General features: G+C 57.7%; 1 protein-coding gene across 4 annotated transcripts in view; it reads right to left on the bottom strand.

Moving 5' to 3' along the window:
* Positions 1-40: 40 nt before the first annotated feature.
* The window catches only part of MED12L (mediator complex subunit 12L), a 262569-nt gene continuing 244400 nt past the window's right edge, over positions 41-18209 (bottom strand). For 3 of the 4 annotated variants that reach the window (XM_055129722.1, XM_055129724.1, XM_055129723.1), the window contains 6 exons: positions 17012-17101; positions 14785-15011; positions 12612-12768; positions 10796-10885; positions 5129-5210; positions 41-3771 (listed from right to left, as the gene is read on the bottom strand). In XM_055129722.1, the coding sequence (XP_054985697.1) occupies positions 3725-3771; positions 5129-5210; positions 10796-10885; positions 12612-12768; positions 14785-15011; positions 17012-17101 (693 nt within the window). In that variant the 3' untranslated portion in view covers positions 41-3724. The remainder of the gene's footprint in view (positions 3772-5128; positions 5211-10795; positions 10886-12611; positions 12769-14784; positions 15012-17011; positions 17102-18209) is intronic. The other variant, XM_055129725.1, reaches the window with a different exon arrangement.

Raw genomic sequence — 18209 nt, 5'->3', positions numbered from 1 at the left:
CCACTGTCCCCACAGACCACGCCTACGCACGGGGTTTCTGTTTTGGAAGAAGTTTTAATCAAAGGCAGCCATAGGCATATACATGAAGTTGAAGACATTTACAATATCAAATCCACCATGGACATGCAAAAGAAAGTGGCAAAGAAACGCTTGGTGAACGGATACTGACTTCTTGAGTGGGTCTCAGAACAAAACTTTTGAACTTAAGGCACTTTTTATTTTGCCAACAAAGAACAAGGAACATGGAGACGGTCCCACCACGGAATAAAAGGCTGGCTGTACCCGGATTCTCCGAGAATGTACTACTTCCACTCCCCGCTTCCTGGTGCTCCCCTAGCGACCCCAGGGCGGGGCGGAACAGGACGGAACGGGGCGGAGGGTGGGGGGGCTGATTTGCAGTCTTGGATAAATGCTTGGGGCTGGTTTATAAATACTTTTACTCAAACCTAGAGGGAAAGTGATATCACGGGACGGTTGGAGCTAAGGATCACTGATTTGCACACACACAACGTGTTCACTGGTGGGGAGGAAAACAAAAATTTGATAACTGCATTTCAAAACAAATGCAGGCCGGTGGCTAGCCAACGCCTGCACCATCTGGTGGGCTGACTCATCTGCGCCCCCCCGAAGAGTCATGCCTTTAACGCTACAGTGGAATCTTTCTACAGCTGCCTTGTCTTGCTCAAGTACCCCGGGGTCTGGAGCTGTGAATGGGGAAAGTTGTTTTGCGGTCATCAATGCTCTGTGAGCATTTTATTATTATTATTATTATTTTTGGTTTTACTAAAGGTTAATCCTTGATGCCAGGAAAAGCTTTAGAAGAATCTGCATCTCAGACCTGCACGGAGGTACTGTTGCTTCCCTCGGCCACACAAAAGTGGTGGTTCCTCCCTGCAGTTCACTGACCTCGCTTCTTCAGTGACAGGCTTAATTCAACCTGAATGAAATGAGGGGGCGCCGTGCTCGGCTGGGGCTGGCCAGTGCTGTTTCTCCGGCATCTGGTTAGGCCTTCGCCTATTACTGGAGAAGAAACCTAGGGGGTCTTCAGGGAAGAGTAGAGAAAATGCCACCGGGCTTGTGGGCTCAACTCGGCACGCACACCACACCAACGCCACGGCCCACAGCACCAACTGGCCAGGCCCATCTGACCCAATGTGACTGCCCGCTGCTGCTGAGGGCCGCAGGAGGCGAGGACACTCCCCGAGAGGGCCTGACCGGGGGGCTCACAGCGTAAGCAAAGACTGAGGTGCAGCCCTGCCCGTTTCTAAGCCTCCTTCCAGTGCTCAAAGGCTAGCTCAGCCCCGACACGGGGCTTCCTCCCCGCTGGCATCATTTGAATGCTCGTCTGTTGAGAAAAGAAACCTCTTCTTCCTTCGCGGGCTAAGTGGGAGGAGAGATGGAAGACTAGGAGACAGATTTCAGTGGCTTTCAGTGGGAAAGCAACTTTCTCAACTTGCCATGGAGTCCGAATTAGCCACATTGAGACTTAACTTCTTCACCTACCCCCTACCCCCCCCCAAAAAAAAGATAAAACACAATGAAGGGCGTACCCCACAGCATTCATGTGCAAAAGGACTAATAAATTAACTGCAAAAATATAAAGTGCGTACAAATGCTATGCTATGGCCACAATCATTCTCGAGACAGCTTGACTGCCGTCTGCAAGACGGAGCTACAAAAATGGATGGTTCCGACGGAAAAAGTGACCCGTGAGACCCCCCCTGTCATTCCGGGAAAGAGAGCCACCACCAGGACGGAGACCATGCGGGCACCAGGCACAACATTTGCGGTTCGGTGGTTCTGCCAAGGCCGTCATGAGATGGATGAACAGGACTTGGGTGGGGAAGAGAAATTTCCTAAGAACCTGGCTACATCGGATTTGAGGGGACCGCAGGGCAGGGGAGGCGGGTGGGGGTGTGTGTGGGGGGGGTGGGGAATACCTGATCTACCAAATCAGCCAACAAGGGCAAGAATCTGTTCATGGAGTGAAAAAAGAGATGGTCTTGGATGTTTTGGCAAAGTCGTTCCCAGCCCAGAGTAAACAGGAAGTGGTGGGGCTGGGGGGACAGGCTCACAGTGGGCAAAGCCAGCCGCGGGGAGGCTGCGGCACAGAAGCAGACGGGGCTTTGCCTTGAGGTCGTTTGCAGGAGGCAAACTTTGCGATGAGGGACTCAGGAGAGAGAGAGGTTAGACGATGGTCTGCAGAAGAAATGATCGCCTGAAGTTTGTACTAGCTTCGGTTTTTGTTTTTCGTTTTTTTTGTTTTGTTTTTGTTTTTTAAAAAGGTAGTTCTAACATGGTTTGCTCATTACAGACAAATCTATTCACAGTATGCCCGACTACATTACGTGTAAAACCATATGGTCAAAGGAAATGATCGAACACAGAACATGGGAAAATATCCCCCACATGTGTTTGAAAAGGCCCTGCAATTTTCACATTCAAAATCTTATGCATCTAAATCTAAAAAAATATTATATGGAATACTCTTAAGTTACACAAACTGATAATAATTTACTGTATTTTTTTTAAACTCTAAGAGGAGCAAATTACCACATACTTGAACAAAGTTAAAATAGTTACTATTTCTTTATAATAAATCTGATGTATAATTTACTTGTGCTTTTCCTGCACCCATTTATAAATACGGTATTTGCCATCCACAACCAAGACTGACACCAACAAGAATCAAATTCAAAATAGCAAATACTTACCATACAAAATAAACAGCAAATACATCTTTTATGAAAACCAGAGACTCTGAACTTAGGGGCCAGGCCCCCTGAAAACCAGGTGAAGTCCCAGGGGACCCGCTGGGTGGGTTGAGGCCCGTGATACACACTCAGTTCTTGCATGAGGTCCGAGCGAACCCAAATGGGGTCGTCATTTTGGCCAAAACCTGGCAACGGGTCACGGCGACGATTTTCCCGTGGTGCTTTCTGGCCTTTAGGATTTACAAGTCTCTCCGTGAAAAGCCTCTGGCCAGGACCTTGTCACTGCAGACAAACGTGAGGGTTAAGGGGCTTGTCCAAGGAGAGGGATGTCCCAGAAGCATCCACGGGGAAGGAGCAGGGCTGAAGTAACAATCTGGTTCAGCACCCTTTGACCACACACACACACAAAGGAAAAAAAAAATCCCAGAATAAGAGGTCTGTGAAGTGCTTCTGCGGTTACGAACATTTCAGGGCGAGCAGCTTGTGGACAGGGTCTAGTTTCTCGCCCACGGGGCTCGTGGAATAAATACAGGGTTGTGTGTCTGGTCAGGGACTGACAGGCCATTCAGATCAGTAGTTTGGTCTGGCACAGTTTGGAAAAACAATCATTCGTGAATAAATATTTTAAATTCATAATTCTTCCTATAGCGATGAAATTGAAAAAAAAAAAAACAACCAAAAAAAAAAAAAAGCACCGGTTTCAAAAGCTACCAATCTCTTCCCGGAGAAGGCGGGCAGGATCACATTCTGAACCTCCTCTGAGGTCAAGTGCAACGAAGAGCAAAACCGCGCCGGCCCCCGGCTCTCTGCGCCCTCCCCTTCCCCCCACTCTCTGCGGCCCCCGCTGCTCCCTGCTGTCACGGCCTTGGCTCGAGAGGCGGCACGGAGGGTCGGGACAGGCCGACAGAAGGAACACAGGGCCAGTCTGCAGGGTGACGGGTGCCTGGACGTGGCTTTTCTAGGTGTCAGTGCAAACACATGCGCCATGACTGGTCCTCGTCCCTCCGGGCTCAGAAGTGTGACGGGTGCCCGTACGGGGTCACTCCTTGCTGGTTGCCTGCAGGGACAAAGATCGGTTGCTGGGTTCCGGGTGCAAAACGCAGCCCGAGACAGACGTTCCCCTCCCTTGTCCCCGATCTCGGCTCTGGCCTCAGCATAACAGGGGCCGGGGCTGGGGCAACAGGGCAGCCTGGGGACTACGTGTCACTGTGTGGATGGTGTGTGTGTGTGTGTGTGTGTGTGTGTGTAACAAAGCCTTCTGCTGTGGTTTCCTGATCAAAGCAGACACCCAGCACCGAGGTAGGTGAAGCTGCACCGTGTTCATGAAAGCAAGTCGGACTTCTGAATTCCTTGCTAGTTCGAGGACTAAATCCACCCGCAGCGGAAAGGCCGGCTGCTGAGGGCTGCTGGATCCAGACTCGGGTGAACGCTGTGTAGACAGGCACGACCCCACCTCACACCTGACAGATGTCGTAATCTGAAGTGACTGCAATAAACGTGCAGTATGTCGGGGGTGGCTGTGTGTGTGTGTGTGAGTGTGTGAGTGTGTGTGTGAGTGAGGTGTATGCCTATCCACACATGTGCACGTATGAGCTCCTGGTCTCTGCATCCTCGCCCTGAGGAGAAACGAGATTCTTTCTGTCTGGGGAGCGGGGATTTGGTGCCGCAGCGGGCAGAGCTCGGGGTGTCCTGGCCATGCTCAGGGTGACCCTGTGTGGTTCCTGGGTTCAGCCTGGGCTGGCCGCGTGCGGGGTGAGGACGTTAGCCCTGTGCCCCCATCTTTATGGGTCCGCCAAGAGATGACAGCTGATGGCAGCAGCCGGCAGGGACCGATGGGACTCTCCGGGATGAATGAGGGAGGACCCGCCACTCCCGACGGACTGGCAGGGACGAGGGCGTCAGAGGGGACATTCCCCTGGCCCAGGACCAATTCCAGCAGAAAATTCAGCCACAAAGTTGGCTGCTCCCTTGCTCTAGCTAGCCCCTCCCCGACACCCCGGCATTTAACCCGGAAGCACACGCCCCAGGGGTCGCTCCTCGTGGGCCTCACGGCAAGGATGAAGGAAGTTTATAGGAGATACTGGCATCAGAGCTGGACCCCCCCCCGCACCCCGCTAGGCTCACCGGCCCCAGTACCGACCTGCGGGCCCCACCGGCCAGTATCACCAGGCCCCAATTCAGTAAGCGCAGCCCCAGCCCAGGAGGGGCGCGGCCCCTGGTCCTGGGAGACCCCGACCCCCTTATCCAGACCCTGAGGCCCTGCCAGGTCTCGAAACTTCTGGTTAGACAAGGTCGGGGGGGCTCGGGTACTGCAGGGGTTTGGACGGAGTCAGATGGAGGCCAGAGCACTCAGGGGCGGGCAGGGGTGCCCTGGGCGGAGCGGGGGGGCTCAGAGCACGGCGGGGGGCACTCACTGGAGAGCTGCTTCTGGAGCTGGCGCACCAGGGCCGCTGTCTGCTGCTGCTGCTGTGTCTGCTGCAGGTCCTGCCGGGGGAACTGCAAGGAGGGAGAGGGCGGGGTCACACAGGGACAGGAGCACTGGGGATGGAGTCCCTCCCACGCTCGGCAGCGCTGGCCGGTGTCTGGGCCAGCTCCTCCTCTAGCTGCCGGCTCATGTTTTGCTGTTTGGGGGCCACACACGGCGGTGCTCAGGGCTCATTCCCTGGCAGTGCTCGGGAGACCCCCGGGCGGGGAAGCAGGGAGCAAACCTCCAGCCTGTGCTCAGTCCTCGGGGCTCACCCCAGGGCCCTGGCAGCTGGTGGATACTGTGGCGTCACCGTCACCCGTTTTCACTGGCAGGCCCAGCACAGCCGCCAGGGACAACTGCATGGGGGGGCAGCGGCAGAGGATGACCCCGTGGCCCTTCTGCCTGTCAGGGGGAGGGAGAAATGGTGGTGATGGGCACGGGAAGGTGACGCCCAGGGGTCCTGTGGGTCAAACCTGGGGCCTCTCTGGGCCCGCGCTTGGCCCCGTGAGCCGCCCCTCAGCCCCTGGAACCTTTCCCTTCTCTGTCAGGAAGCCGGCGGGCGCAGTGCTCTTGCCCAGGGCGCTCCATTGAGAGGGGAGGGGTGGGGGGTGGGCTGGGATATGCAGACAGGGGCTGCAGATGGGGCTCACCCACCACGTGGCCCCAGGGATGGGCCACAGCCTTCAAGAGAAAAATCAATCCAAATTCAAGCCCAGGGCAGCGATATGGACACACCCTCCCCTTGTGCCCGGCCACCCCGGGTTTGATCCCTGGCACCCCCTGGGGTGATCCCTGAGCACCACTGGGTGGGGCCCAACCTTCGACCCCACCCCCCAAGTCCCAGGAAGGACACAAACTTATTTTCTGGGGCTGGAGCGATAGCACAGCGGGTAGGGTGTTTGCCTTGCACTCGGCCAACCCAGGTTCGATTCCCAGCATCCATAGGGTCCCCTGAGCACTACCAGGAGTAATTCCTGAGTGCAGAGCCAGGAGTCAGCCCTGGGCATTGCCGGGTGTGACCCAAAAAGTAAAAAAAAAAACAACAACCTTATTTTCTGCATCAACAATTTAAACACTCCCCAGAAGGGGGTGGGGGAGCAAGTACCTGCAGAGAGAGCACTGTGCCGGCCGAGCCTGCAGGGCCCCTCAGCAGCTCCCGGAACACCCAGGAAGAGCCTCGGGTGTGTCGCAAACAGCAACACTCAGTCAGTGAACAGAGAACCCATCGGGACAACGCGGAAACCCCAGGGCACAGACTCGCCTCTAACCGGCACGTCTGCGATCGGTCACTCGAGGTGACCTTTTCCATCCAAGGTCCCTGCTGGCCTCTGTCCCCGCAGCGGCAGCCGGCAGCTACCAGTCAGGCGGGCCGGAGAGCAGGAGGAGGCCGGGTGCTTCTCCGGGGAGAAAAAAAAGATTTCGACTTGAATTTTATAAAGCACGGACGGAAGGCAGACCATGGACTTGGCGAGGGCGGTCTGTCTGTCTGTGTCTGTCTGTCTGTCTGGGTCACTCCCCCCCCCCAGGAACACAGTGGGGGCATCCTGCCATCGTGGGCCTGCGCAGTGCCCGGGCTGGGAGCATTTTAAGGATCGGAGAATCCACCAATTGCAATCACATGCCGTGATGGCGTCAGAGAAACCCACGCGGGACGAGGCTGGCTCTGTACTCCGACACTCGTGAGCCCACCAGCTCTGTCCGGCGGGATTCGGTGGGAGTGGGAGTGTCACTTCCTTGGAAGGGACGGACGTGCTTCCGTCTAGGGAGTATGGGGGTGACGTCTCCTCCCAATTCTTTCATTTGGGGGTGCCCCACGCGGGGCTCAGGGGGCTCTGAGATTCTCAGCCGACCAATCAGCAGGTCCATGTAAGGACTGAGGCCCCCCAGTGACGCCTGGGGAAGCGGGGGCTGACCGGGGTGGGCCGTGTGCCCGACACGGGCCTTAGCCCCCGCGCCATCTCTCCGGCCCCTCCTGACAAACACGAGGCTCAAGGCCAATTTCTCCTCGCCCTCTGCCTCACCCCACCCAGCCGAAGGAGCCCATTCCGAGCACTCGGGTCTCGTCTGCTCCTAAGCGGGAGGATGTCACAGCCGCGACACGGATTCCTACATGTCACACTGCAGCCCGCGGGATGACGCTGGGACCGCGAGATGGTGCAGGGGCCCGGGCTCGGCCCAAAGAACAAGAAAGCATATGACAGATCTAAAAGGGCCGGGAATCGCCGTGGAGACTGCGGGGAGTGAGGGAGAGGGGAAGGGTCCTGCCGTGACCCCCAGCGATGTGTATGGTGACCCCCAGCACGGCGCCAGGAGTAAGCCCTGAGCACTGCGGGGTGTGGCCCAGCCACCTTCCCCAGCAGAGAAACCCCTCACGTCATTAACGTCTGCTCCCTGTCTGGCGTCCGTCCAACCCCAATATTCTGTTAAAGTCATTAAGAAATGTGACTGTCAATCAAAGCAATGTTTCTGGAAAGAAAAATATTCCACAGTCACAGGACGGCAGTTACATCTCATGATTAACTGTAAAGATTTTGAGTATATATATAGCACTGTAGCACTGTCATCCTGTTGTTCATCGATTTGCTCGAGCGGGCACCAGTAATGTCTCCATTGTGAGACTTGTTGTTACTGTTTTTGGCATATCGAATATGCCATGGGGAGCTTGCCAGGCTCTGCCCTGCGGGCGGGATACTCTCGGTAGCTTGCCGGGCTCTCAGAGAGGGACAGAGGAATCGAACCCAGATCAGCTGCGTGAAAGGCAAATGCCCTACTGCTGTGCTATTTAAACACACAGGTTACGTGCAGATGGAGGAATATTTCTTGTGCTAGGTATAAATATTCGTATGTGATGTTTATGTGAATCGGAGGCTGAAAAATGGCTAAAAATAATGTGATTCTAAATTATCAGATGTTCAAAGTAATTGAAACAGTCTTTCATTCGATTTTGCATTTCCGGTAAGGCAGGTCTGGCCATGTAACCTTTTTCTTATCAGCAAGGGGCAGCCAAAGAAGAAGTTATAATTCTCAAATTAATGGGCTCCTTATAATTATCCTTCAAGTACTCACAAATTTGAATGAGATCTCTGAAATGGTCTAATTACACCTTCCATAATCCTCTGTGGCTCACATGACCATTCCGGAATAAGAAGCCATCATCTCAAATTAGAAGGAAAAATAAAAGCGAAGGGCTCGCCAGTATGACATAAAAATAATCTAAATATTGACACGACATTATGGGCAGATACGCTGACTTATTTCTTGGCTTTCTGTCGAAATACCACCGGGCTGTTTTGTTGGATACGGACACAAGTGAAATGGGCTGCTTGCAGGCTCTGTATCGCTGTCTGGTATAGTAAGACTGAGCGGAAAGAAAAAAATTAAATTGCCAACTTTGATCGGCGCCAGGTAGGAGTAGAGAAATCAAAGATTGCAACTCTGCCTAGATGCACATCTCAGAGCCAAGGGGCCAAGTTCTCTGGGTGGGAGCGAACATTCGCTGTCATTCACCGAGCAAAGGGCTCCTGCAGACAGGTGGAGGAGTCACACAAGGCCATGCCAACCACCGGCCAGACGCCCCAGAGCAAAGTGGGCAGAAGCAGTACTGAGTGGACACTTCCGAGGAGACAGACGGACACAGACACACGGAGAAGTGCCACCATGGACCAGCAGGAACTGCACGGGCTCGGTTCACGCCTGAGTGAGGCGTGTGGCAGAGAGGCTGGGGCCCCGGGCACCCTCGTCCCGCTGGCGGGAATGAAAATGGGTCTAGGAAAGCGCTATGACGGTGACTCATGATACTGAAAATAGGGCCGCCGCCTGGGCCTGCCGCTCCGGTCCTGGGCATCTGTCTGACGACTCAGCAGCCACACATCGGGAAAGATCTGTGCACCCGGTGTGTCACTGCAGAGCCGTTGGCACTAGCCAAGGTCTGGGAACACGCCAAGTGGCAGCTGACGGAGGCGTGCTGAAGGCGTGGTCTGTACACACGAGGGAACAGGACTTAGCTCCGGGGGACACCCCGCCTTTCGTGACAGGAAGGAGCTGAGCTCTCGGAAACCCATCGGGAGGAGATGATGCTACAGAGACTGGGTGATCGCACCCATTTACAAGACAGAAAGCAAAGGTGAGGGGCTGGAGCAAATAGCACAGCGGGTAGGGCGTTTGCCTTGCACGCGGCCGACCCGGGTTCGATTCCCAGCATCCCATATGGTCCCCTGAGCACCACCAGGGGTGATTTCTGAGTGCAGAGCCAGGAGTAACCCCTGTGCATCGCCGGGTGTGACCCAAAAATCCAAAAAAAAAAAAAAGAGAAAGCAAAGGTGAGGACAAGACTAAACTGAAATCAACCCTTGGATTCCGTGGGGAAGGCCACACCTCAGATGGGTGAAGCAGACACACACACACACACACACACACACACACACACACAGAGTCCAAAGTTACAAAAGCAACAAGAGCCACAAAAATACAAAAACAACAAAAAAGGACATTTACACACATACCCAGACACATACACATGGGCTAGGCAGACAAGAAACATGTTTTGTTTTTTTGTTGAATGAATCTTTCCATGCACCATGGAAAAATGAATTTCCTCATAAACTTGAGCTCCAGGCCCAGAGACGGTTCGAGGCGCTGCAGGTTCGAAGGAAGGGCCCTGGGTTAAAGAGCCAGCACCAGTTAGAGGTCCCCAGGGCCCTACCAGGAGAGAGCCAGAGTGGCAGCCGGGCAGGAGATGCCCTGGGGAATCGCCAGATGTGACCCCTGCCAAAGAATCAAAGAGCCCCTCCTGGCCAGGGCGAGGGGCAGGGGCCTCGAGGCCCTCTTTGGCCTAACCCACCACAGCTCTAACCCAAGCCCCCTTCTCTCCACAGCGGCTGAGGGCTGAGCAACCACCTTCAGGCCCCAGGGGGTGCTCCCAGGCCTTCCCAGGTGTGGCCCAGGCACGAGCCAGGACCTGTGGGTCATCGGGACTCTGGCTGTCACTCATCTCCTAATGACCGCACTGAGTGGGGGCCGGGGGGCCGCTGAGGGCAGTGGCCACTTGCTCACCCATGTATTTACGTCAGCGGAGGAGGGAACTTTACTGATTCAACCCCTGATCCAGACAGTGTGGGGAAGGGTTAGACGCGCACGATGATTCCAGCTGGCTGAAACTGAAATTTCATCTGTATCAGAAAGCACTCTGGTTTACAAAGCAAGCCAGCTTTTGATGAAACGGGAGTAAAAATGCAATGCAAGACCATCTGCTTTCATAGATACAGTGAATTCCCATTTACCAGGATGTAGAGAGACAATGATGCCTGAATTTAAACAGGTATTTAAATAAATTTAAACATGTATTTAAATTTATTTAAATACGCATTTAAATTTAAATAGTATTTAAATATGTATTTCAGTTTGTGGGCCTACCTGGCGCTGCTCGGTGCTCAGGAGTCACTCCGGGCAGTGCCGGGGTGAGCGACCCTGCGGGGTGCCGGGGGTGGAACCTGGTTGTGCCGTGTTCAAGGCAGCTCCCTCCCCGCTGCACTATCACACCAGCCCCTGAGCTGAAACGTGCTCGTCCCCGGGGAAGCCTGGCACGGGGCATCCCAGTCCAGGCGCCAGGACTCACCAGAGGCTGCTGGGAGGACATCGGCTGGAGCCCCAGGGACTGGCCCTGGGGCTGCGCGGGCGGCTGGGGGAGCGGCTGCGCCTGCTGCATCTGCAGAGAGAAGAGACGCTCGGAGACCACCAAGACCAGGCCCGCCCGGCGACCCTCACGCCCACCTGCCCCGCCACTGTGGCCCAGGCTGCTCCCCGGAAGGGCGAGATCGGGGGTCCCTGTCTGGGGAGCGGGTGGGGACGCTGCTGGGACATGCTTCCGGCCAGGCCCCGTCACACCTGTCACCCTGTTTCACGCTAACGGTGGGACAAGCGTGCTCAGGCCAAGCGCCTGCAGGAAAGCGCCAAGGCTTGAGGGGAGTAAAGGGAGAGGAGTGGCACAGCTGGAAGGAAAAGAAGACCAAGGAAGACTATTTTTTTTCTTAAACGGTTGCTGTAGGTGTGGCCGGCCTGGCGGAAATGCCCAGCATAGGGCCGAGGGGCGTGAGAGACAACTGGACACCTTCCGGGGGTGCGGAGGAGAGGGAAGCGCCCTCTGCCCATCTCCACCACCTCTCAGTCTCCTGCACCGCACCCCTGCCAGCTGCTGCCAAGGGACGCCCCTCTCCCCTCTGCAGCAAGGGAGGGGTCCCTGCAGCGGCACTCCGCCGGCCCCCTTCCTGAGGGGTGCTGTGGGACCCTGGGCCTGGAGACCCCCCGCCTGCGTGGCTGGAGTTTCCTTCCCTGATACCAGACACCGTGGCAGCACCTCTAGCTGCACTGCAGAACAGCAGTCACCGTCCCCACATGGGCAGCATCATCCAGGCGAGCTGGGCAATGACGAGACGGGATCCGGCCAGGGACCCTCCGTGGAGACGGGAACAGCCTTTCTGCCCGCCAGCCCGTCCGCGCACTGCGCCTGGCACCCACCGTTCCAACTGAGGCCGCAGACGGCAGCGTCCAGCCTCCCTGCTCCCGGGGACCTGCGCGGCCACCCACACTGACCTAGGAGCGCCCGATGGCACAGCAAGTGTGGGGCCGCCCCGCCGGAGAGATGGACAGACGGCGTGAACCTCACAGCCTGGCCCGAGGCACATGGGGTGTCCAGGCCCCCTCAGTGAAGCTGATGAACGCTACAAGCAGTGCAATGTGTGCGCGTGCATGTGTGCGTGTGTTTGCGTGTGTATGTGTGTGTGCGTGCATGTGTGTATATTGCACGCGTGTGCGTGTGCATGTGTATGTGTGCATGCGCGTGCATGTGTGCGCGCATGTCCATATATGTGTCCATGTGTGTACATGTGTATGTACATGTGCACATGTGCATGTGTGTGCATGTGTGCGTGTACGTGAATGTACGTGTGTGCACATGTGTGTGCATGTGTGCGCGTGTATGTGCATGTGTGTGCATATATGTGTGCATGTGCATGTGTGCGTGTGTGTGAGCATGTGTGTGCATGCACATTTGTGCGTGTGTATGTGCATATATGTGCGCACATGTGCGTGCGTGCACATGCATGTGTGTGCGCATGTGTGTGCATGTGCACACACGTGTGTGTCTGCGCATGTGTGTGCATGCATATGTGCGTGTGCATATGCGTTGTGTGCCTGTGTATGTATATGTCTATGTTTAAACACCACTGAAACCATCTGCACTGAAGGCGTGTGTCTCTAGCCAGGCTGGTGAGCCGAGGCTCGCACAGGAAGCAAGGCCCCCAGTCCCCCTCCCTTCCTGTGCGAGAAACACAGAAACGCAGAGAAACCAGTGCCCCGGGCCAGGGCACTGGCGCCTCAGCACAGAAGGCCCCGCCGAGGTCCCCTCGCCCCCGCCCTGCCTCCCAGGCCCGTACCTGGAGGAGCCTTGGCTGGGGTCGCACCTGTGACTGCCGAGGCCTCATGGGGTCCTGAGGCAGGGGGCCAGGGGGCAGGCTGGGGTGCGCTGGGGGCAGCACGGCGTCCATACCCGCGTCCAGCAGCGGGCTCTGCTGCAGGGACTGGTGGTTCAGTCTGCGGGGAGAAGAGGCCGAGGCCTCAGGCCGAGTCTCGGGGTGGCCTGAGCCCACGGCACCGGCCCAGGGGACAGAGTCCGGCGGCCACTCACAGACCACTCGCACGCCAGAAAGGCCAGCGGGGATGCCGGGGAGACGATGCTTGCCTTAGACATGGCCAACCCCGGGTGGGCCCCGGGCACCACAGCAGGCCCCGGGAGTGACCGCTGAGCTCGAAGCCAGGCGTAGTCTGAGAACCCCAAAACTCAGACTCCACTATCGGGGGCGCAGGATTCCCTGGGAAGGGCCAGCACAGCCGCCCGCTTCATCTTTGTGGGGTGCAGGGAGTGAACCCCGCCGTGCGTGATGCTGCAAGGCCAACACCCCCCCTGCTGAGCCACACGGCCAGCCCCAGCACACGGGCTTTAAACAAAATCACGGCCATAAAGCTTCCTTTCCGGCGTGTGAGAAGGGCCGGAGGGCCGGCACGGTGGGTAGGGTGCTGGCCGTGCTCAGCCCCCAGCACCCCCTGAGCACTGCCAGGAGTGATCCTGAGTGCAGAGCACTGTCAGGGCTGGCCCAAAAACAAAAATAAAAGTCCCTCCAAAAACCTCACCGAAAATCCAGATTTCAAGAGAGTGTCGGGGGCACTGGCAGAGTGCGGGGGTCTTGGACACCCAGCACCCTGGTGACTGCAAGGCCCTGTCCTGCCCCCTCCTGTGGCTCCTGGGACCCTGACACGTGACCACGGGGACCGGAGACCCAAATGTTTGCGTTCCTCTTTAGCGAGTCTAGATTAGAGCAGCTGTCGGTGGCTGGTGGCAGTGACAGGAAACACGGGGCCTGGATTCCTTTAACAGGGTGTTGTTTGGGGGCCACACCCAGCGGAGCCCAGAGCTTACTCCAGGCTCTGTGCTCGGGAAGCTCTGCTGGTGGGACATGGGGACCCTCAGGGCACTGGGGACCGAGCCCAGGCTGGCTGCAGGCAAGGCCAGGGCCCCCCTTGACCCTCTATGGCTCGATCCCCGGCATCCCCGACACCGCCAGGAGTGAAGTGGGAACGGGGAGGGAGCAAGGCCCTCTGGGCTCTGGTGCCCGGGTCTCTGGGGGGCCGGTGCCCACGCCTGGGTGGGCGCCGCCAGCAATATCCAGCAGCTCGTTCTCGAAAATATTTTCCAGTCAGGAAGCCGTTTGGGAAAAAAAGAAAGATGCCTTGAGTGTCCCCCCACCCCGCCAGCCCCCAGAGAGCAGGGCCAGAGACCCGGGGGGCTTCCAAGGACATGGCCAGGCTGGTCTCTGCCACCCGATGGGTGCCGAGAAGGACAGACAACAGGCACACAGTCGCCACACACACACACACACATACACAGACACACACACATACACAGACACACACATACACAGACACACACACACATACACACACAGACACACACATACACAGACACACACACACATAGACACACACAGACACACACACAAATACACAGACACACACAGACACAGACACAGACACATACACAGACACACACACATACACAGACACACACATACACAGACACACACACATACACACAGACACACACACATATACACACACATACACAGACACACACACATACACACACAGACACACACACATACACAGACACACACATACAGAGACAGACACACACACATACACACACAGACACACACACATACACAGACACACACACATACACACACAGACACACACATACAGAGACACACACACAGACACACACACAAATACACAGACACACACAGACACAGACACACACATACACAGACACACACACATACACAGACACACATATACACAGACACACACATACACACACACACATACACACACAGACACACACACATACACAGACACACACATACACAGACACACACACATAGACACACACAGACACACACACAAATACACAGACACACACAGACACAGACACACACACACACGTCAGGTGCAGGGCAGGGCAGAGGGGCCACCCCCTCGTCCCCCGGTCACCTCTGGGAGCCGGGCGCGGGCTGCAGGTAGGGCGAGGCCTGCTGGGGTGTGTAGCTGCCGGGCTGCCGCAGCTGGCGGAACCGCTCCAGGAGCGCCGGGCCGGAGTGCGGGGCCGGGTAGGGTCTGCAGCCGTAGCCCGGGGACAGCACCACGCTCCCGGCCTGCAGCGGCGGGGTCGGCTGCAGGGGCATCTGCGTCCCGTACATGGTGTAGCCCTGGGGCACCGTCTGCGGAGGGGACAAGCACCGGTCAGGGGGTCCGGCCCGGGAGGGGTGTGGGGGAGGGGGGGTCTCCCGGAACCCAGACCATGAGAGGACACGGAGCAGTGAATTGGGGGGAAGGAGAGAGAGAGAGGGGGGGGGAGGGAGAGGGAGAGAAAGAGAGGGGGGAGGGAGAGAGAGGGGGAGGGAGGGAAGAAGAAGGAAGAGAGAGAAGGGAGGGAGGGATAGAGAGAGGGAGGGAGAAAGAGGGAGGGAGGGAGGGAGGAAGAGAGAGAGAGGGAGAGAAAGAGAGAGGGGGAGGGAGGTAGGAAGAAGGAAGAGAGAGAAGGGAGGGAGGGATAGAGAGAGGGAGGGAGAAAGAGGGAGGGAGGGAGGGAGGAAGAGAGGGGGAGAAAGAAGGAGAGGGAGAGAGAGAGGGAGAGAGAGAGGAAGAGAGGAAGAGAGGGAGAGAGAAAACATATTTGCTTTGCATGAAGCCAAGCTGGGTTCCATCCCTGGCATCCCATATGGACCCCCCAACCCCGCCAGGAATGATTCCTAAGTGCAGAGCCAGGAGGGAGAAGAAGGAAGAGTAAAAGGAGCAGGAGGAGGAGGAGGGGGAGAGGAGGAGGGAAAGGAGGAGGGGGAGGAGGAGGAGGAGGAGGAGGAAGGGGAGGAGGAGGGGGAGAGGAGGAGGAGGGAGAGGAGGGGGAGGAGGATGAAGAGGGGAGGAGGGGAGGAGGAGGAGGACAAAGAAGAAGAAGAAGAGGAGGAGGAGGAGGAAGAGGAGGAGGGGCAAGGGGAGGAGGGGGAGGAGGAGGAAGGGGAGGAGGGGGAGGCGGAATCAATGGGCTGTATATTCGCCCACCAGAAATTGCAGTTCCGGAGTCACGAGCCCGCGCTGGGTTAAGAGACGAGTTTTCAGACCAGCCGCCCTCCTCGGGCAGCCGGGCCTCGCCTCTGTTCTACTCGGGCTGCCTCCATACCATCAGGGTGACCCAGGCCCGCCAAGGTCGCTTCCCGCCCGGCACACTCGGGTCTCAGGGCCCTGTCCCGGGATGTGTCGGTACTGGGTGAGGCGGCTGCATCCGCCACCAGCTCCCCCCCACCCACACGGCCCCCAGGGAGCGCTTCTCCGGGGAGTCTCCAGGCCTGAGGGGGCCCCACGCGACCCCCAAGGGCGGGCTGGGGCTCAGTTTCTCTACCCAGGGTTAGAGTGCCGAGCCTGGGTCTCTGACTCTTCACGCCTCGGGGCCTGGGGAGCCGGCTGGCGTCCGGCCCACTGTGTTGAGGGGACAAGGCTCTCGGGGGGACAGGCTAGCTCCCGGGGGGCCGGGGAGCAGAGTCTGGGGGCTCCGGCCTGGAGGCTGGGCTGGGGCCCCGAGCCGAGCTGTGGCGGCCAGAAAAGGTCAACCTCGCCTTTCCTTCTGGCTGGGAACGGCTGGGTAGGAGGCCCCGACTGACCGACTGACCGACCAGGGCCGCCCCCTTGCCTGCACCCTTAGGGAGGGGGCAGGGCCGGCAAAGCTCCCGATTCTGCCATAGATGAAGGCTCTGCCCCCCCCTCCCCCCCGGCAGCTCCTGTGTTTCCTGCGCTATGGCAGCACCACGGGCGGACTTGAACTCCTGGCGGTGAGCACCTCTGGCTGGCAGAGCAGGGCACCGCGGCCTGCAGTGAAGGACGCAGCACCGTCCACGGCCAGCAGGACAGCAGCACACGTCCCGGGAACGATCCCGGGACACAGTGGCCGCGTGACGGAAGGCCCCAGGGGCTGCGCTGAGGTCGACGGCATCTACGCCCACCTCGGCCAGAGGCCGGACTGGACATCCCAGATGCAGGAACGGCCCGGGTGTTCGGCCCTCCCTCACCTCGTCAGCCCTGCCCCCTGCCCACCGGGCTTCACCGCAAGGCCCCTTCCGAGTGTTGACTGCAGCTGGCAAGCCACAGTGGGGGTCCCTGAAGGAACAGACACCCCCGCGCCCTCCCCGGCCCCCCGCCCAGAGCAGTTAGAAAGCAGAGGGGGTACCTGCGTCTGCTGCAGCCCCGGGTACTGGGGGGGCTGAGGGGAGGGCCGGGCCTGCGCGGCGAAGAGAGCAGCCTGGTCCCCCGGCTGGGCCTGCAAAACAGAGTCGAGATGCGGCGGGATGCTCAGAGCCCGGAGCCCGGAGCACTGACACCAACCGCCCGTGTGAGCTCAGCACGGCGGCTCTTCCTGGGCCTTGCAGACAGGCAGAGACTGGCACGGCCGCACGGATCCACGATGTCCAGCCCAGAACCATCCTGACCCAGGCAAGAGAGACGACGAAAGAGGGATGGGGGGGAGGGGGAATCCGTCCCGAACCCCCTCCTGAAATCACCTGAGACCATCATCTTACAGAGCCTTCTGGGGACTGTTTTTTTTTTGGGGAAGGGAGGGGGGTCACACCTGGCGATGCTCAGGGGTTACTCCTGGCTCTGCACTCAGGAATTACCCCTGGCGGTGCTCGGGGTACCCTATGGGATGCCGGGGATCGAACCCAGGTTGGCTGCGTGCAAGGCAAATGCCCTCCCCGCTGTGCTATCGCTCCAGCATCTTCTGGGTAACTGTAGACCCAACACTGACCAGGCAGTGGCTGTGTGACCCCAGGGCCTCTGGCCACTGCCCTGAACATTCCTGTGTCTCCGGGGCGGTGTGCCCAGCTACCAGAACCTGGGGCCCTGAGAAGACCCTTCCCGGCCGAGGTGTCCTTGGAGAGCCTGGGAGAACTGCGAGCCTTAGGAGCGCGTCCGAACGGAATATTCCAGTGACCGGCCAGCTCCCTCCCTCAGTGCCACTTCTCCATGGTCACACGAGGTTCTCGGTGCCGGTGTGCCCCCCATGGGCTAAGAAGGATGCCCATGGTCTCCCAGCCAGCACGTTAGGGTGCGGGTCTAGAGGGGTGAGTGGAATCCGGGGTCTCAAGGCGCCTTTCCTGGCCTCCCGTCCCCCCAGCCTTGAGAACTGTAGGGAATCAACCAGGGGAAGAAAACGTGTGCGGGAGAAAACGAGGAAATATGAGTCTTGATGCAACCCCGCCTCTTTACAGATGGAATAAAAGAGCTCAGAGCATGCAGATTTACAAAATAGGATGCAAAACTATATTCCTGCTTTTGAAAAAAAGATCACAAATCACAAACTGCAGACTTGAGGAAACACCATGAGTTTTCAATGAAACGGGGAGGAAGAAACAAATTTTTAAAATATC

The sequence above is a fragment of the Sorex araneus genome, chromosome 2, assembly GCF_027595985.1.
Source record: "Sorex araneus isolate mSorAra2 chromosome 2, mSorAra2.pri, whole genome shotgun sequence".
Taxonomy (NCBI): domain Eukaryota; kingdom Metazoa; phylum Chordata; class Mammalia; order Eulipotyphla; family Soricidae; genus Sorex; species Sorex araneus.
This window is presented reverse-complemented; position numbering and strand designations above follow the sequence as displayed.